This window comes from Pungitius pungitius, chromosome 1, assembly GCF_949316345.1.
Source record: "Pungitius pungitius chromosome 1, fPunPun2.1, whole genome shotgun sequence".
Lineage (NCBI taxonomy): Eukaryota > Metazoa > Chordata > Actinopteri > Perciformes > Gasterosteidae > Pungitius > Pungitius pungitius.
The window spans coordinates 30805130-30826013 of NC_084900.1; the positions used below are offsets into that span (position 1 = coordinate 30805130).

Genomic DNA, 20884 nt, shown 5'->3' on the forward strand with positions numbered 1-20884 from the left:
ACATGAGAATAGATGCAGAGAGAGTGAGAGACTGAGATACCGAGGTAGACAGGTAGACAGATCCTGCAGAGAGAACAGGGATTGAAAAGCAAGCAATAAACAGGTTATTTTCTGTTAACTCAAAACAAACACATTGTGGAAAAATGTAATCCAGTAATAGCAATTACAAACCTATTTTCATGTTATTCCAATGATTGTTGCAGTCTGACAGTAGCTGTGTGTCACCCTGGTATTGCACATGTGTGTCTCAGCGGTTACATTTAAAAAAAACACTTTCATTTTCTTGTAAACCAGATCAGATGTTTCAAGTGGACCCAGATGCTCACGGACAGATTCACAAGGATGGATAGACGGAAGCTTTAATTCAAGGTCGGGTCAGGGACGAATTCCATCACTTTCTTTTTGTCAGCTGGGAAAACACGGCGACAGAAGGTTGTAGTACACTTGTAGTACACACACACACACACACACACCATCCACACTCATCCAGCTAATGGACCAGTCTGTATCTGCTTTTGCTGGGCTTATATTTCACCCCAAAGAGGGAGGGAGCGCAGCCAACAGGTCCATTACAGCGAGAGCCACAGCTCCGGATTGTGATGAGGGGAGGGAAAATAAAGAGAGGGGCGGGGATACGGCTGCAGGCGTACTGCGGCAGCAGTGGAGCGCCATGACGTGATAGAGGGGTAAAATGACAGACGGAGAGACACACACACACACACAAATGCACACGCTCGCAGCCCACAGGCCTTTCAGGCAAAAAGTAGACGCAGGCAAAGGCGGGCTCTCAGCAGCATACAGATTGGAGACAAACTCACGTGCTGCTTTCTATCCTGATACTAGGGTGAGTGCAGCCTTGTTTAATATTCAGGATTTATGTTCATGCGTTGGTGAATGGGAGTATTTCTCCTTGACTGTTTCGTTTGCGTCTTAAACGTAACTGTGAATGCCACTTTCTGTGAAAACGGATAGATAGAAACACAGTGTTTTAAAGGATGTCCGTGTTCACAGTCAGCAGCGTGACGGCGAAATGCCGATAGAGTAGAAGAGAAGGGTTAAAAGAAAGAAAGAAAGGCAGAGCTTATGTGGGATGAAGAGCGAGAGAGAGAGTGGGGGGGGGGGGGGTAGAGGGGGTTATTCTGTAACCAGGGGTGACGTGATGTGATCTGCCTGAGTCAGCGCTCGGGCCTGCATGCACAGCTCATACTACAACGTGTGTCCGATATCTGTTGAGATGAAGAGTTGTAGCGTTGAATCAGAACGGAGGGAAACTGCACACATGGTGATGTTTATGCGGTCAGAAGTCTGATCAGGCTCTCCTGTTTATTTTTTGTGGGTGCTCGTGTTTGTCTATTCCGAGCTGAGTGCGACTGGAGCAGAGATGTGTGTGTTAGATTCGCATCGTTTATCCAATCATCTAGTGGTTCTTATTCCCTGTGGCTATCTTGTGATGACTCCTTCACTTGGTTGTACATGGCTGTGTTGACTTGACAGTTTAGTGGTAAAGAAACCCCTCGCATAACCGCTTGAAATCATAACCATCAGATTGAGATGAACAAGATTTTTTTTGCAGATGACCGAAGATGTGTCATTGCAAGTCACCGTAGGTCAAGTACATTTCCTTTTGGTTTACTGACTCATGATAACACTAACAGTCTAATCTAAAAACAAAAAAAAATGGGAGCACGAACTTTGAAAAGGAGTCACCTCAGTGGGGGGCCCTCTGATTGGCTAGAAAAGTAATTCCTGTTTGTCACAGCTTCCTGTTTCTGTGAATAGGGAAGCTTTGTGGACCAATGGGAGGGAAGTGGTGAGGATGCAACAGTGATCCAGGAAAAAAAAAAAGCCCATTGTTCCCGGGACTTTGGAGGAGTGTGACCACTCTTCTGCAGGCTTTAGCCGCTCTGCCACTGACGGACCCGGTACGCCGCTGAGAGGTAAGGCACTGGAGAGACAGCAGATGTGGCACAAAAAGCCATTTATTAACTTAAAATGTCTTTCAAAGAACCCTAACAGCACATCGGAGCATTTTTGCACCACTGTGTGTCACTTGAATCTTGTAAGATTATTAATCATGGCACATTATCGTTGTTTTGGTTGTCGTCCTTGTGGAGGTAATTACCTTTATATTAACACTGGGTGACACAAACAGAACCACAAGGACTTCTAATGTCCTTTCAGTGCACAGACAGAGAGGCCTGTGTTACCACCTTGGTCATTGATTTTGGTGATGAGTCATAACAAGGGCGCGTATGTGTGGGAGAGATAAGAGATGCTTGTTTCTTTGATCCGAGGTACTTTAACTGAATTCGGGCTTTTCATGGGACAGAGAAGCAAAAATGCTGTAATAAGACTATAAGACATTGAATGACTGCTGCCTCACTATCTTTCCTCATTTTAACTTGGAGATTGCTAGAAAATGAAAAGATCAATAAAGGAAAAGTCCCCCTGTGCGTTTCTCACGGTGTCCAGCAGATGTCAGTACCATCCATGAAGAATTGAAAAAAAGCTCTGTATTCATTCAAATCTTGTATGTTTTTGTAGTATTTCATCTAAACAGAAATTTGTTGATTTATAATTGATTTTATATTGTTTTATTTTTGGCATTGACCCTCTGTGACCTACTGCGTCAACTAACCAAAAATGTAACTGTTGAAAAATGCACCTATGTAACGGAGTGACAGTGAGTCTGAAAACAGGAAACAGAGAGCATCCAGTTCACATATAACAAGCTCATGCTGTAAAACACTGGTTTAAGTGTCAGGAATTCAGACCTCCAATTGATTTAACTCACTTACCGCATCTTTTAGTCATCTGAAATGTATTTTTGTGTGGATATGCACACAGACATCCTCACCAACAGCTGCGCCTCGGTCCACACGCGTGACCCCCGTGCATCCCCCTGAGACTCGCCAATTTCCATACAGATAGGCACAGAGCCAGACCGCACCTGTGCCCATGCTGGTCCTTGCAGGAATTGTACCAGACAGACAGAAATTCGGATGCTTCTAGTGACTTCACCTCCCAGGAGTCAGAGCAAGAGAAACGCAGATGAGGCAAAGGGGAGGAAGAGGAATTTATGAAGAGAAATGAGGTGAAACCAGGATGGATGATCACATCTATCTCTATACACCTACTGCTGCATCACTGCTTCTGTATGCCGCTGTGCAGGTCTTCATGAGCACTGAGTCAACAATGATCGAGCACCAGTCCTCTGCGAAATACCCAAATATCCATTACCGGTGTCAGCATGTCTCACATTATAAGTAGACACAGAGATGCTTACCTTTTTCGTTATGAGAAGCCAAAATGTTGTTTTTGGTCTTTTGAGCTGAGGTGTGAACCTCTTTCTGCTGCATTGCTTCCAAAAATGACTGAGCTTTTGCACACAGTTCTGGAAAATTGTGTGTGTGCCACATTACACTGAGAGCAATACTACGACTAGATGCTCTGTCAAATAATCCAACGTTGACTTTGACGGCTTGATTTGACACAACTCTGATTTACTAAAGACATTCTGGCCAAACTTTTCTGCTATTTAAGAAAGGGCAAATAGGGCATAGTGTTCAATCGTCAATTGTACTGCACTGTTCCAAAAGCAAAAATAATGAAAGTGAAATACAATATGCACAACATGCATTTATGTGCATCTGCTGAGCAATAGGCAACACGATTTGTTTACTGTTAGGGAGATTAAATCTGTACAGTCCCAGATGTACTGAGCAATAAGTCAATACTGTTCATTGCACGCACAATATGGTAATGTCTTATTACACAGACTTATGTCATATTCATAACAGAATTAACATACTGCACAAATAACAAGAGCTAATCAGATGAAATGTGACAAATAGAAAGTCAGGACAAACACAAACAATCTTTATTTGAGATACTGTCTACATGTTATAATTAGTTAGACTAGACCAAAGACAGAATAGTACATTTATCTGTTTCTCAGTGATCCTCTTCATCCCCTCCGTCGCTGCCTTTCCTCCCGCCTCACAGCCTCCCGTCCTTGCTGTAGAGCAGCACGAGGTACTTACATTGTACGACATTACATCAAATGTTTTACTCGACCGAGACAGTCATCGCAGTTTGTGTAGAGCAGAAGGGCACAAAGAATGCCATGCCAGACATTTAGAGTTATTCATTTGAGAGCGGAGCCGAAACTCTGAATATCTGGAATGAAAGCAAATCAGGTGAGAATGATCTCAACCCTCATCTTCACATGTACGAGAGCTGTAAGCCTGGCTAAATGATGTGTGTCTGTGTGAGAGCGTTTCTGAATTCATTAGGTGGAGAAAATCAGTTATTTGAGAACATAACACTCTAAAAGCAGCTGGTTGGTGTTGCTGTGAGCATGTGCCTCCGCGTGAAGCTGTTTTTGGAATTCCCAGCAGGCCAATCTGATTGTGCAGATGAAAATAATCTCAACTCGTGGTTCACCATGACTAAATTGTGCTTGGTTCACATGCTCACACACCGTGGAATTCCAGCCACCTCTGTATTAAGAACATACATTAAGAACGAATTCTAGTTTTTGGATCAGATTGTAACGCCGTGTACTTCTTAATGGATGAGCGAACCTTCTGGGAGGTCTCTTGTGATGATCGTTTTACCTTCTACTGCTGTGAATTCAACATCTCGGCTCATAATGGGTGTGTCTCTCTCCCTGTTTTTCTCCTTTAAGGTCAGTATGAGTGGGGGAGTCAATGTGAAATCTCCCCTCCGGGCTCCTCTCTCGTCAGGAATCCCCCTTCCACACAGCCTGTTGCCATCCTCCCCCAAAGCAGACACCCGCCGCCGGGCTGGTGACCTGCCCTGGCCGCCGACACATGCCTTGAAACAGACACCCACACACAGTCCCACACACACGCCCAGACACTCTCCTTTACTCTGCCCACGGAGCTCCAGCATGGCCGGGCGGCCCTCCAAGGAGCCGAGGAGAGACTCGGGCCTGAGGAGTCCGCTCTTACAGCGGATGGGGGCTTTACCTGCTCCACCCGGGTCACGCTCCGCCTACAGCAGCCCACTGACCCAACACAAGGTGCCACTGCCGTACTCTAAAGACACACTGGATCTGGGGAGACCCAACGCGTCCCACGTGCCCTCCCAGTATCCACATGACGGCAATCGCAACAGGAACACCGTCACCAACAACAACCAAACGAGCGCTGCCAGCAACCTGCGTTCACCGCTTCAGTTCAGAAGAAGAGACAACTCCTGCTCCGGGTCACATGCAACGAGTGATCTCATGACACGGAGAGAAAAAGAGCCTCCAGAATACCCCCAGGCTCAGGCCCCGATGTCAAACACCGCTTTTCTCCGTCCATGTGTTGATCGGATGAGCAACGAGCATCCCATCAGAGTTTGTGGGGGCTCCGCTAGCCAATCAGACGAGGAGATGGGCTCCCCGGAAGACAGCAGTCCGGCCTCCTCTCCTTGCCCCCTTCTTCCGCCACCGATCACATTCAGCATGCCAATGATGTCCGAGGTGGCTGTCGATACGTTGGATCGAAGCCCGGATAAGGAGGCTGCGTCGGCAGCGACGCACACACCCAGAGTCAACATGGCTACTGTGGCTCCCTTCAGCTACCGGTAGGTGACGCACACTCACACACAACTGATACAACCGTTCATCAAGATCTCTATCACAAGTCCCCGATTGCTAATACCCATACTAAAACGATCTGTTTGTCATTATCACGTGATCTGTCTCCCCACAGCACTGTATAAGCCACCTCTCTTCTGATGCGTGTGTGTCTGCCTGTGGGTGTTTGCATATTTGCACACACACTTGTTTTCTGGAGAAGAGTAGATTGTCTAAGTGTACCTGTGACAACCTCTGGGCTGACTCTCACACACTTGTTTTTGTAATGTGGAATAACAGAAGAAAAATGTATCTAATTTGGTTAAGTGATTGAATACAGGATTAATGAATCCGTCTTTTTATTTATTTGCATCCTGTAAAATAATTTGTACGGTAATGGAGAAGAAAATCAAGACAAGATCTTAAATTGTTAGGCTTTTTTTCACTGATAATGATGATAATTACCATTATATGAGATTTTCTGTTTCTATAATTGGCATTAAGGATCAATGTGACACACCAGGGAAGCCAATTTTCTTATCCTGCCGTACACGTTGTTTGATTATAATCAGCGATATTAGCATCAGTGATTTGCATTTACAGTAAGAGACGTGTGACGATTGTTTGAATGATGTGTTCACAGGCTGCATTCACAGGAGAACGTTTTTTCAGTGGATGAACTGAGTGACTGCTCATCTGGATCCATAGAAGTCTGCTGTGATGACCTAACACTAGGTCAGAAGCACACACACACACACACACACACACACACACAGGTATGCATTAAAAATAGGGTGTCAATAGAACAATATTAACTAATTTATTGCTCGTTAATTGTGAATAATTGCGATTAAAAGTTTGTTTTTCTTCTTAAGACTAAATCTTGAACAAGTAATGAGTAATCCCTTTAGAATGCGTATATTTTAGACACTATTGTTTAATTTAAATATAATTAAACATTTGGCAGAATCCCACCAGGTGAAACGTGTTGAGCTAGCGACTCCTCCGGCCATCCTCGTGCACTTTGCTGTGCTTGCATGTTTTTTCAGAACTAAACTCACTTTAAGTCACTTTTCCGACCTTTGGGTTACATGGTGGAAAAAGTAAAAAAGACTCATTGAAGGAGTCTCTTTCTGTCCCGCTCCTACTCATAAGGCCTGGGGAGCCATGTCAGGTGGTGTAAATCTTTCTTGTGTGCTGCTCCGCTGACTTCAGCGGTTCCTGCTCTAGAGGAAGATGTGAAAAAGAGAGATGGACTTAGGATGTTAGAACTGACGGAAGCTGACAGGGGTGATGTGAGTTGCTAATTGGACGAAATGGGGTACTTCTAGTACCGCTGCCAGGGAGTCTTATTATATGCACATCCTTCTCAGGCCACATCCATTAGCTGTTGGAGATGTTGTACCCTTCCTCTCTCTTTCTCTTAATCATCCCTCCCTTGCAGTTCCTCCTTGCCAGCTTCATTGACCTAGAAAGCCACGGTCCCAGCGTGACCCCCCTCCACGTCCTATTAAGTAATAGCTTGCTCTGTACCCACAGCCATGGTCATGCTTTGTAGTGGTCAGTGTGAGTCGAGGGATTCGGACGTGCTTTGGAGATATGACTTAATCAGTGGCTTAGTGAACCATTCTTTGTGATGCGGTGTCACTTGGACAGGATAGGATTCACTGCCTTTCTTTGAAGTGTGCTGTCCAGAGTTAATGCGTGTCCGTCGGCATTAATCCTTAACGTTGGACTTGAAATGACACACTGACAATGGGTTAACAGTGCCGATGTTCAGTCTTAAGGATTGTAAGAGGGTGTACTAACTAGTACAGAAAGGCACATAGTTGCTAATATTTTAATCTATTGCTGATGTAGGAATTACTCTTTTTTTGCCATAGCATACTACTACAATGCCTGGCAAAGCTATTGACGTTTCTTTCAGGGCTCAGACGTAGTCTCCTGTTGTTGTAAAATGTGCTGAATCTGGCATGTTCTCGATAAATAAGTTATTACTTAAATGAATTTTAAAAAAAACATGATATAGTCATTTTAGGGTCTAAAAATATCTACATGGGTAATGCAACGTTAGAACTAATGTCACCTTATTTAGTGTAAGCCGGGACAGAAAGAAGGAAGATCATTCATCAGAGAGATCATTTTAATTTCGAGAACAGATAACCAGACAGATAAAATATGCAATTAAAGTTTCAGTGTTCAGGATTTGGCTGCATCTACCAGGAATCAGAAACCAGGAACATGCATTGCCAAAATATGTTAGACACACAAGGAATTTGACATGGCGGTTGGTACATCGGTAAATGCACACTCCATATTTAAATACAAATGCCTCATTTTAAGATATTACTACCAATATACTGCTCTTAAAGGGAGAACCTGACAGCCTCTTCTCTGCACATCCCCCATGGCCAGCCCTGCCCTTTTTAATGCAAATGTGTCAATGTCCTAGAAACTCGTGTTTTAATGTACAGATAAAGCATATTTACATCAGATTATGTTAAGTGATATTGAAAACAGTCACTAGAATTAAAATTTCTCTATGACTATTGATTTTGCCTGTTAAAAAGTGCAGCCATGAGAATAAAGCTGTTTGCAAATAGAAAGCTTTTAAAAGCTTTTTAAAGGTTACTAACCAGCTGGTTGTGGAAAGGGGGGTGGGGCCCTTGTCTTTAAAGGCCTCTGGCTGTCTTGGGACTATGGTTTTTTGCCTTGTAATTGGTCCCTCGAAGGCGTTAGAAACAGAGAGAGTGTCTTAGGCTCCTGTGAAGCTGCATTTGCATTGAGGGTGGGCTGACACTGTAATGACTGTAATTTAGGGAGCAGGGAAAAGGAGGGGAACAGGGAGGAAGGAAAAGTTTGGAGGGGAGGAAAAGAGAATGAGTAAGAGGGGTAACAGAAGAAAAGAGGAGACCTGATAAGGTCAGCGCGTTGATGGATTTCCTTTTGTGAGAGGACGAAGGAGAAAGAAAAAAGTGTTGAAAATGACAAATGTTGGCTGGATATTTCAAGGTGGAGGACTCTGGTTGCACAAACAATTCATGGCCTACGCTACGATTTGTGATTTGGTTAGGGTTGTCTCGTGGGACTGTGCTAAAAAAGTAGTTTCCCAAAGATTACATTTTTTTTCCATGCACTTACATTCGGTTGGATTGAATCATCTGTAACATAATCAGCTCTCCCTCCTTCTTCTGGAGCCCCTAATGAAGACCTGAACTATTAATGTGGCTGTTGCCTCGTGTGGTGTTTCAATTAGACCACAGACCTACTGACCCTGTGGCTCTCTGGAGAGGTGCTTTTGGGCATGCGTGCGTATGTGCGCTGATGTATGCGTGAATGTGACAGTACACAGATGGTGTTTAAAAGATAAATGTGATGTGTGGACTGTGTATCATTTTTCATGTCCCAGTGAGGGTATGGCCGAATGTTCCCTATGGACAGTCTCTCAGCTGTCTGTCTCTCTCTCTCTGTCTTACTCACACACACACATACACTGCACAGATAAAGCTCATGTGTACATCTGGATATGGACACATATAACGCTGCATCCCACACTCACTCCCTTATGACAAATGTATGGGTAGACAACAAAATAACTGTGTTTCCAGGTTTGGGACATACATGTTCTTTGAAACATATGGGGACGCATTCCCTTGAAACTTGAGTTGAGATTTCAATATTAGCCATTAGCCAACCGTGCACTGTGTTACTCTAAATGGCATAATGCTAAAGCTATAGTGTGGGTTGTGTACATGGGGATATACTGTATATAGAACTACATTTTGTGACGCTTGGGCGTTGGCTTCATTCCTCAGCCCCAACCGTGGTCATCTGTAAACACACAGAATAAATGCTTACCTAAAAAGTCAAGACAGATTCAGGACATACTGTATATGTTTGCTTTTTTTCATCAACTCGCAAGCCCCTCCACTTTGTAGAGCCCTCACATTCTCTAAGTACATTTAGAAACCCGCTTTTAGCAATCACTTTTAGAATAGTAGAAGTCAGCAAATCTGTAATGAAAGTAATGAAGGCAGGAAAATCAGCTTGCAGTGTGTAAATGTTATGCCTGCCACCTCTTTAATGGCCTTGGACCGTCTAGTGGATGGCGCTTTGATAACCCCCGCCTGCATCCACTCTTAGACCGTGTGTAATCCTCTTTGGCCAATCTAATCGGAGAGACATATGCCGAGTTGCCGTTGGACAGTGATGAGTGGTTTAGTGGCTTTGGGACGATGATCAGACAAAAGCATGGACCAGATTATGTCCTCGCTCATCACCAGGCTCGGCAGTAATCACTATATAGGGTTTGCGTGCATTACTCTATATTTGACCCGAACTCTGACTTTGTCTGCAGTCCTTGGGTAAAGCTGGGGTGATGGCCCGGTTTTTCATGTTTGGGTCCGGGGGGGGTTTGATGGGAAAGACATAATTTCTGTGTGAGTGTATGTCGAGGCACATAATCCATAGTGATCAGAAAGACACACAAATAATATATGTATGAAAAGAACGTGGTGGTCGCACATAGAAGCTCCTCATTCTCCTATTCGTCTGACACACTTAGCCATTCACCCATTGTATGGCAAAAGGGGGCTAAGACAGAGCTGTCAACTCCTCCTCCTCCTCCTCCTCCTCCTCTCTGCCCCCGGGGGCATTTCCTTCCTTCCCGTGTCCGCATTAGATAGAGCGAGGGATGAAGGAGGAGAGAAAGGAGGGAGAAGGATGAATGGGGAAATGGGTGAGGTGCGTGCACGCACTCAAGATCCCTTTTAACCTGTTGGGTGACTCTCAAGCCGGGGAGTCGAGTTATAGTCAGTCATGTGTGTAACCTCTCTGTGTCTCAGAGACATCTATCTGTTCAATGAAGGACCCATGGACAGCACATACTTCTAGTATCAAGATTCCTACACTCATGTCACCACAATATATATTTAAATTTGCATCCTACTTTAAATCTCACTCTAGCAACAGCAGTTTCTTATGTGCAGACAGTCACACACGTGCTGTTGCTGATGATATCCACGCCGTAACCAGGCAACCAGCCTCTGCAGCGCAGCATTGTGGGATGCCCCTGGAAAGCGTGCTGTATCTACTCTTAAGGAGCATCTACAAAGAGTAGTGAAAGATGAATTTTCTTCTTTAACGTTGTCCAGATTGCCAGCTGACATTGTTTCCCGCTCTCAGCCGTGTGTGATTCACGATGAGTGTGTCACACGGGCTCCGTGCGAGCATGGTGTTTTTGTTGGATTAACATTTGTGCCTCCGGAGTGAGGAGTTGGTGTGAGTGATACGCTCACACCATTACCGTGGCTAGCTTTAGGTGGCCGAATTGTCCGAACGCTTAAGCCAGTGACTCATGCTATGCATCACCAGCAATGAAGTGAGGCTGCCAGAGAGTCATCACTGTGGAGAACTCTCTCATTCATACTGATTCACCACTCATTGTGTGCATCACATTGTCGCCTGAGTATTTTGTCTGTAAACAGGACGTTGTTATTGTGTTGTTGCCGTTGGTGTGCGGCGATGTGTCACGGTCTGGTATTTGTCCCCCGTGTCCCGAGGACCTCGCGCGTTAGCGGACGTAAGCAAACGTAGCGGGGGTGGCGAGGCAGGATATCCCCTCTCTGTCTTGCAGGCTTCCTCTGCTCCTCTAGCACACATATAGAGATCCTTCCTCGTCCCCCCGTCCTCCTCATCCTCTCACTTTCCCCATTGCCTTGTTTTCTACGTTAGGATTTCACATCCTCCCGTTATTCTGGCGCTTTCCCCACCAAGCAGCCGGTCGGCTTCTTTGATGGTGTCCACTCTGTCCTGTTCTGCCCTGCTCCACCTCCACTTCTCAGTCACACTCTTGTTATTTTATTCTCAGTACTCTTTTTATTTTTATTTTACTATGATACAAAAAGCAAAATGAAGGTAGTAGGTGACAACAGGTATTTGTTGAAAGGGAGAGAACGAATGCCACAGTTAAGTCGTCGTGATACAATTAATTACAGCCAAAGCAGCATTACTGTGCCCCTCGCAGTACTTTTCCTTTCAAGGCTGGAGACCCATAATGGGCAACACAGTGTCTGTGTTGCTTCACTCTGTGGAAGCATACTGGTGAATCTGTTCATGTAACTGTTTAAAGATGCGAGGGCAAATTTACTCATGCAAAGTACAGAAACACCCAGCCTCTCTCTGTCTGCCCTCACGTTATCCATTCATACCCGCATGTCTGTCCCTCATCTTTGCTTAAAAGCGTCTATACGTGTGTATACAACTGTTTGCCCGTCACTGTGGTCGACCCACAAACGCCTTCACACAAACACACACACACACACACACACATCTACTCTCACTTGCTCCCTCACACACACAAACTCAGACACACACACACACTCTTCTGTTTCATCCTGAAAATGTGAGTGTGCTGTGAGCACTGGCACTCGTCACACTTTGCAGGCTTCTCTGATGTCAGGCCAGATTGCTCAGGTCAGTCAGACACCCTGCACTGACAGCATGCTCTGTGTGGGTGTGTTTGAGAGAGAGAGAGAGAGAGAGAGAGAGAGAGAGAGAGAGAATATATGTTGACATCAGCCATATATTAAAGTGATTAGACTGTGGAGCCAGAGAGACGAGCACTGGAACAAACAAGAAGCTGTTTGCTGCCAACACACACTTGACCTGTGTGTGTGTGTGTGTGTTTGTGTGTGTGTGTGTATACGAGCTTTCAACAGCACCGGCCACGTGTCTCGGCCCCACGAGCATCTGCACGCCACACAGACCCGCCTTGTGCGCGGCCGCTCTCATTTGACCAACCTAATCCCTCATCAGGGGGGTATAAGAACTGACGTACGACACCTATTAGCCTTAAATTATGTCCCTTACCCCTTTACTGCCCTGCTACCAGACCCCAGAGCCCCCATAACTGTCACCACACAGCTCTAGCCTTGGTGTGACATAACCACCTCAACATTGGCCCTTTATCAAAGCAAGCTGCTTTTAATGAACGGCTTTAACATTTACACAATAAAACAGCCAATGTATGTCTGTGTTTCGTCTGTCGCTGAGCTCCTGTATTGCACACACTCATTCAAGGCCCCGGGGGATGGACACATTTTTGGGCTCAGTTTGATTGCTGTTGGAAAATTAGCTGTTTTTAAAGGACCTATCTAATGTTGAGTGTAGAATGTGAGCAGCAAACAGGACGCTGCTTGTTTTTCCTCTCTGGTTAGGTGTCAACCGATGTATGCAAATTCAACAGTAAATGTGCATAGGCCCAACAGCTTGCTTGTTTGAATACTACTTCTTACAGTTTGAGACCTGATAACATCAGAGCTGCAGGCATTGCTGGCCTCATATGCATTAGACACCACCAGCTCCAATACCCGTACGCAGACAGGAAGCATTCAAGCACAAAAAGAAAAAAGAAATAGTTATATTGATTGTGAATGACTAACGTTTCCTTAAAGTTTGTTTAATGCACAGTCGTCATGGTTACCTGTATTGAAAATAGGAAAAATGACGCCGTCACAGTATTTTTCTGTCCCACTCTTATCGGATAGCCACCCAACTCTGTAATGAGGAGTTACAGGAAAAGATTAATTGGAGATGATGACAGAGTAAAAGGAGGTGTCCTGTGTTGATTGCGATGGGATGTGCAGAGCGATGAGATGGCGTAGTCGAGCGAGTGAGAGCTATATGAGTCTCTGGATGGGAGATCTGGCCTCTCCGAGCCTGTCTTATTGATGTGACATACTCGTAGAGACAGGCCCACACACACACACACACACACACACACACACACACACACACTCATACACATGCAGGGGAGGACGGACAAATATATAGTGACACCGATACTCAGTCTCCCACCCAACACGTAAAGGGTGCTTCTTTACCTCTGAGGTATCGTGAGGCTAATGGAGGAGATTATTATCAATATATACCCTACACAACTTAAGGGTCTGTGCATAGTATCCGAAAGGGGGGGGGGGGGGGGGGTGACATACTATTGGTCTGGAGGAAGGAAGGAAAGGAAGGGAGGAAATGAGAAAAGACCAATGAAGATGCATGGAGAGGTATTATGGTGCAGGTGGGGAGTGGGTCTGATGCTCATTTGAGGTCTGTAGACTACTAATTGATGGATAATTGGTGACTAACCTATCCGGTTGTGTATTAGGGACTGGTTAATGTGTCTCCTGTCCCTCTCTTTTAAGCTGAGGCTGCATCCGCGCCGGTTGTTCTCCAGATAATTGGAATCAGCCTATTTATGGGTGGGCCTCTTGTGATTGTGGCACAAAAAAAAAAATCTGAATATGAATGGATGAATAGAGCCAATAATGTGATTATGAATGATTGGACATGCAAGTGTTTGGGAAAGCTTTTTTCCGGCTAAGAGGCATTGTTTGTGTCACACACAGCTCTCTAAAATATAAATATTTATTTCTTTGGGTATCTTTTGATTTCCTTTCTTACTTTCTAATTGTCTTGCTTGTATTATTTGTTTCCCCCCCCCCCCCCCCCCCCCCCCCTCTGCTTCACAAGCGCTGAATCTGTGATGCGTGTTTGCGATAGAGAGAGAGAGAGAGAAACAGGATTGGTCGACGAATCAGCCAGTGGGTGGAGAGAGACAACAAGAAAGAAGGAGGGAAGGAAGGAGTGGAGGGAGGGTGAATGAGCCAGCGGGGGGTAGAGTGAGCAAACCAGCGCGTGAGGGTGGAGGTAGAGGGAGGAGAGAAAGAGGAGGGGGGGATGTTGCCGCGCTGCTGTTGCGACTGTGTCTCCTGTCAGTCGGCTGCTGCTCGCCTGGCAAGCAGGAGGGAGTAGAGAGCTAGAGAGAAGCTGAGAGGGACCCGGAGAGAGAGGCTGCTCGCCGCCGTGCTTCGTTCTATTGTGGCACAGGGCGCCGCAGACACGCTCTGAAGGAAGTGGATTTTGGCGCTGGGCACAGAACCGCAGATCCATGGATTACCAGCAGTGAGTACGGTTGACTGCTACTGCCACTCTACTAACCCACTCGTCATTTTTCAACGGAGGGGGAACCCACAGTCTGACACGGGGGGGGGGGGGGGGTCTGGACCCACTGGAGGCAGAGAAGGGCAAACTGGATGGTCGTTTTTACTAACAGCTTTTCTCCCTCCATTCGTGTCAGTCTGCCTGTTTGTATCTCAGTGTGTCACTGATGCTGTTGCTTGGCTCTCTGCAGGAGGGATGTTGGAGGCTAATGTGGCTAACATTAGCATGACGGCCAAGCCCAGTGAGCTGGACTTGAGGTCTGCTGCTGTCTCTTGCCAGGAAACCTCAGCCCAGGCCATGGCCTCTAAGAAACCTCCGGCCAAGCCTTCCGCTCTTCCCCTGGGACACTCACGTGCCTCTGGGTCAGAGCTCAAGGTCTACCGGCCCTCGGCCGGATCTATCCCCATCCCTGTTCCCAATCCGTCCAAGCTCCGCAAGCAGAGGTCACTTAACAACTTGTGTGTGCTCACGGATGCTGAGAAGAAGCTGCACCTCTATCAATCTCCCCGCTGGAATGACGACGCGATCCGACCTGGCACAGACGCCAACAAGCCAAGCCAGCTTAAGAAAGTTCCGCCTGGCGGTGGCAGAACGCCACTTTCTCGGACCCTTTCAAAGTCGGAACAGTCCCTTTTCCAGAGTAAGCCAAAAGCTCTTTGCTCCCCATCGGTGACTTCTTATGGGAGCAAGCTGAGCCGAATACCTGCCCCCGGTAAGCCGCGAGGACCGTATGCCGAGATCAAGCCCATTAGCAAGGCCTCTGTGGCCGGCCAGAATGCAGACATGGACCCCGCAGACCAACCAACAAAGGCTAACTCCAATGGAGCTGGGAACACTGGGACTAATGGCAAGAAACTCGGGGAGAGGGATAGATGTGGGTCTCTGTCAACAGAGGAAACGAAAGACCCCAAGGCGCTGGAGGGAGAGGAGGATAAGAGCTTTCTGAAGGTGGACCCAGAGTTAGTGGTGACGGTTCTGGGAGACCTGGAGCAGCTGCTCTTCAGCCAGATGCTTGGTGAGTCTGCCGTTTCATCCCTATACGCTGCATGAAAACACACACGTCCCTGCAGGACACCGACTTGGATGGTTATGTCCACATATTACAAACGGTTACTTATTGATTCAGTAGGTAGCCTGCAGTATAGAGTAGGTAAACATCATCTCCTCTCTTCTCCTCCCTAAACCCACCACACTGTTCCCTCCGGTGATGGCTGTAACTCCTGCATCAACAGTGAATTTTAAATGAGTCCAGTCTCCATTGCGGCAGAGCATAATGTCAAGTGCTTTTCCCTATACAATGGTGATAGCACCCTCTGTGGGTGGGGGAAACCCTTATGTTTTCACCACTGTTGATGTCGTTGTCTTTATTTTTGTGTGCAAACATTGTTTATGGCGTTTGCCGTGTGTATATTATCATTGCATGCTCACATGACGCTGCTGAAGTAAGCAGTTCTTGAGGGCTGACGTTGTTTTTCTTGTTGATTTACTACGTAGCGCCTGGAATGATTTGTCCAAGTCTCATCTGACCCACTGCCACAGTGAGCTAGATGTACAGTGTATTAACCTATCAAATGCCGCTCTTCTCCCAATCTCGATATATTTCCATCTCACAGGTTTTATGTCTCTGCCCTTTTGGCAGAGGAACCGTTTTTTTAGATTTGAGAGCAGTCCATGCTTGCATTCATCTATCCCTGCGGTATTAAGAGCCTGAAATGTCTGTTTCATGTCGATGCCGGAGCGGGAGCATCTCCTGGCTCACGGCGGAATCAGCCACCCGTTAATAAAGGCCGTGTGAGTGGAACTGGTGGGGTGTGTGCTGTCAGTCGGTGAATAAAACGGCTGCATATTGAGTCAGGCCCTGGACACAGCGGGCCTCATATTTAGCCTTGCAACACTCGTCCCCTTCGCCCCTCCCTCCCTCCCACCTCCCCTCCGGTTCCATTGATCTCCCGGCCACTGACAGATGGTCACCATCCACCCCCCCCCCCCCCCCCTCGTCCCCGTCACCGTCCCCACACCCATCTCTTCCTCTTGTTACCGGGGGCAACGCGTGGAGGCAGGGAGGGGAATGGTGAGGGCAGGTAGTTTGCGTTTACATTCACATCAACTCGCACACATACTCGCGTGAGTACACACTGTCACACACGGGGGGTTTGGGGTGTGGGCACAATCAAAGTTTTAGCAAAGTTTAGGACGATGACTAAGTTTGTGACTAATAGGTCAAAGCGGAGTTCTACATCGGCACCTAACATCCATAATTCATTCATCCACCCACTTTTTTTCTTTTTTTTTCTATCTATTGCTCATTCACACTCCATCTCTCCCCCATGTCAGGATAACACCAGAGAGCGGGGGAGATATGGAGAGCGGATCGTTATATCTGTCCATCATCAAACGTCTCTTTGTCTTCCTCCTCTCTCCTCATTTCCTCTTTTTTTTTTTCTCTTCACCAGCTCGCCTCCTGCTGCACTGCCCCACAGCTTGTATGACCTTGCACACGCCTTCCGCTTTGTGTGTGTGTGTGTGCGCGCATCTGTTTCTGTACTGTACATGGTTTGTGTGTATGTACCTGGGTCTGTGATTGCTTTTCCAATCCTTGTTGTAATGCGGCCGGCCACACCTACACCAGGGATGAGGAGGGAGAAATGGTTGGAGAAAGGGGCAGATAGAGATTTGTGGTAGCTAGTTATCTAAATTTCTACCTCACATCCAAGAAGACCGATTGTGGCTTTGGGTCCTACACACATTCGGTGTGTATATAGTTGTGTGTGTGTTACGAGGAGGTTAATTGTAACTTGCCCTGTAGCTTGCGGCTGTGGGCTCATCTATTATAGCATCTGCTTCTCCATTTCCGATGGGACGCTCTGCTAATTGGTTTCTGCTCTATGTGCTCTGTCATAGTAAGATTATAAATGTTCAATGGATCATTCCTAGTGATCCACTCCTCCACTTCCTCTAAGCATTCCCACCGTCTTCCCATCCGCTCCTTTCATAGAGGAAAGTACTGAATAATATCATGAGAAATTGACCTTAACTCTCTCCCAGCATGTTGTTATGGAAGCTTCATATCAGCTGATAGCTGCAGGGAGTGAAATATGGGCCTTTTGTATCTTGAACATGTTATCTGACAGCTACCAGGATGCACTATGATGCTGTCCTGTGATATTAGCCTTTAGTCATATAGGCAAAGATAATGGAGAATGCCTAATCATTGGGATGTATAGCCCAAGACCACCAGCTACGTACTTAAGGGATAGCCAACCTCACACGCACAGACACACACACACACCACAAAATGGAGAAGAGAAAAGACTCCAGGATAATTCAAAGTTCGGCCTTTATCTTGCAGGGTGATTTAGGATTACTTTCAGTATAATCAGTTTTTCTTTAATCGGACATACATGTTTTACTACTGAGGGACAAAGAGCTTTTCATTAATTGGATTTAGAGAATTACTCGACTTGTTGGTCAACGGAGAGCAGCTCTGACCTCAGTGAATTCTGCCAATGAAATGCACCGACATTGATGGCACCCGGTAAAGGTTGCCGTCTGAACCGCTGAACCTCATTAGTGCCACTAATGACACCTCCCGGTCCCATCAGCACCCACAAAGAAGCGTATGCAAGGGGGTGAAAGCTCCCTAAATCAGTGGCCTTTCCCAGCATGGGGTGGGCTCGTTTTAGAGAGGTGCTGTCTAGAGACACCAACAAGCCTCCGGATTAGACCTTGCAAAGAAATAACGAGAAGATTCAGCCTTGATTCCACTAATCACACATCATCTATCACCCTGGAAAAGACCAGCTATCAAGGATAAAATGAATTACAGATTAAAGGGAGGGACATCTGTTTGGATGGAGATTTAGGTATTAGGAGGGAATTCTCCTTTATCAAGGATCAGATAGAGAAAATGGATTTAGTTTAGCGGATTGGAGATGCTGCGCGGTTTTGGCGCTTGCTGAGTTGATCGTAGGAGTTGACTGACTGCGTTGCTTACATGTGACCATCGAGGCTCAGCAGAGGAGACGCAAATAACACCTGAGGGGGACACACATCAACCGACACAACTACCAACCGGCAGGTTATTTTTGTATTGTTCGCGTGGTTGATGGCTACTCGTGGGACACGATGCATCCTAGTCAGCTGTCTACGGGACAATAGAGACATTGACCAAGTCTAAAAAAGAAGACACACACGGAGGAAAGCACTGGCACGCACACGCACACACACACACACATACACAGACACAATCCTGTTCAAGAGACCTTAACAGCGCTGCAGGAAATAACAAAGCAGCTGCAGCTTAAAAAACATCCAAAGCTCACACACACACACAAATTCAACGTGTGCCTCATTCAGTCACTGATATCCTCTCCTGTCTCCTTCTCTGTATTCATCTTTTTGGCAGTGAGAGGGGTATTTTTCATTCTTAGTTACTCGGTGCTGCTGAGTCTCTAATGGGATGCGGGTGGGGCGCAGGCGGCTGGTTCCACCCCGGGCCGCGCTGACTGAGGGATTCAGGGCACTCGTCCTCCCATCGACAAGGTGGTGACAAGCCAAATGAATGCAACTGCCAAGGAAAGTGAGGAATAAAGCATCCCTCTGATTCTGACTCTCTCTCTCTCTCTCTCTCTTCCTCTCTTTCAACTCTGATTTGAGTTGACGGGTAGCAGTGGAAAGGATATTTCTGGTAGTGTGTTTCCGGAGGACAGGGGAAAATCTCTGGACAAGCGAGGGATTTTGTCACCAGGACTAGAGAGGAAGAGTCGAACGTGGTTGCATGGTTTGTTTCTTTGTGTGTTCACAATGCATCACAGTCAGTCCCTTAAGGACTTAATGCAGAAGCCGCTGCATTAGTGCTGTCTGCTTCCGGACATCCTCTTCCTAAATCATTAGTACACTCTGTGTTTTTGTCTCCTCAGCTCTTACATAACACACAAGCAGATATTTACATGCTGCTTCCCACAAAAAAACAGCACATGTGTGTGTGCACTATTGTTTCAAGCCAATACCACTAGCCTGCTGTATTATGCACAGGTAAATCACAATGCAAATGTTGTGTTGAGTATGAAAGTATTCGCTAAGTAACATTTTTTTGAACAGGATACAACAGGTGGTTTTTTTTTACAGTAATGCCAGTCAAGAAAACTTCAAAGCCAATCACAAAACACCCCCACTTCAAAACAGGAAAAGGATACAGCAAACAGTCACTAAGCAGATCGACCAATAAAAACCTACAAGCTTTATAGAACACTTCACTAAGAAAGTGGCTTTCTAGCTACCGCAGATCTAACACGAGGGCAGAGATTTTGTGCCAAAATATTGAGTGCTGGATCAGCAAAAGAGAGAGAGTGAGAGAAGGAGGGGGACGAGGACTCAATAAGTTATCTAGGCCGCTCTGTGATGAGGAACGCTGCTCAGTATTCATCTGTTTCTGTTCTATTTGTGTTTTCCTCTTATGAAAGGTCTCAGATAAAAGTGCCTTTTGTCATTGATAGCTATGTGCATGGTGTAGCTGCCGTGAGGAACAGTATTAAAAATGAGTGAGAAGTGATCTGTGAACAAACACAGTAGCATACGCATCACAGCCATCTATGGCCAGAATGCAAAAATACAGTTTGATAAGAAGATTTGCCCATACCACGCATACCAAGTCAAGCTATTCTTTTAATAGCTCTGTTTTTATGTGGCCACCTCTGATTCATGACAATATCAGATAAACATGTAATGAGGTAATCATTTGATTTCCTGGACAAACCCTCAGATTTCTTGACCAAAAGACTTGAATAAAATAAAAGACTTAATAGAAATAGCTGCCAAGCTTCCTTGCTGTCATCAGTTCTGCCGCCTTTACCCTTCGCCTGGTTACCAGAGTGCAGGCTGTGCATCTGACACGTGAGAGCGGGCGCTGCAGCTGGGCTTAAGCACATCGTAAAATACAGTTTCACCGGAACCGAAATACACCCAAACATTGCCCCACATTATGGTCTGCTTGGGCTCTCCGCCGCTATGTAGTCAGTGTGTGGCTGGGTGCGAATGTTTGCGCGGCTCAGTTTGTATCTGGAGTTTTTAGGCAAACACAGGAAGCACCAGGAGATCCTGCTGAAAGCGTTAGATATTTCACTTCCCCCCCCCCCCCCCCCCCACACACACACACACACTTTTACCCTACAGGTGATATTTTGTTGACAGCCACATCTGCGTACCACGTGTTTACGTTTGCTGTGTGTTTTAGATTGTGCCTCGCTTTACTGTCTTTACTCTGAAGGCACCTCACACACCTCTGATCTTCTTCTT

The 20884-nt window shown here is 46.1% G+C and overlaps 1 protein-coding gene across 3 annotated transcripts in view; it reads left to right on the forward strand.

Moving 5' to 3' along the window:
- The first annotated feature begins 712 nt into the window (after positions 1 to 712).
- Positions 713 to 20884, forward strand: part of LOC119223130 (neuron navigator 1-like) — a 67511-nt gene continuing 47339 nt past the window's right edge. For all 3 annotated transcript variants that reach the window (XM_037480246.2, XM_062564840.1, XM_062564843.1), the window contains exons 1-4: positions 713 to 844; positions 4691 to 5598; positions 6234 to 6325; positions 14781 to 15605. In XM_037480246.2, the coding sequence (XP_037336143.2) occupies positions 725 to 844; positions 4691 to 5598; positions 6234 to 6325; positions 14781 to 15605 (1945 nt within the window). In that variant the 5' untranslated portion in view covers positions 713 to 724. The remainder of the gene's footprint in view (positions 845 to 4690; positions 5599 to 6233; positions 6326 to 14780; positions 15606 to 20884) is intronic.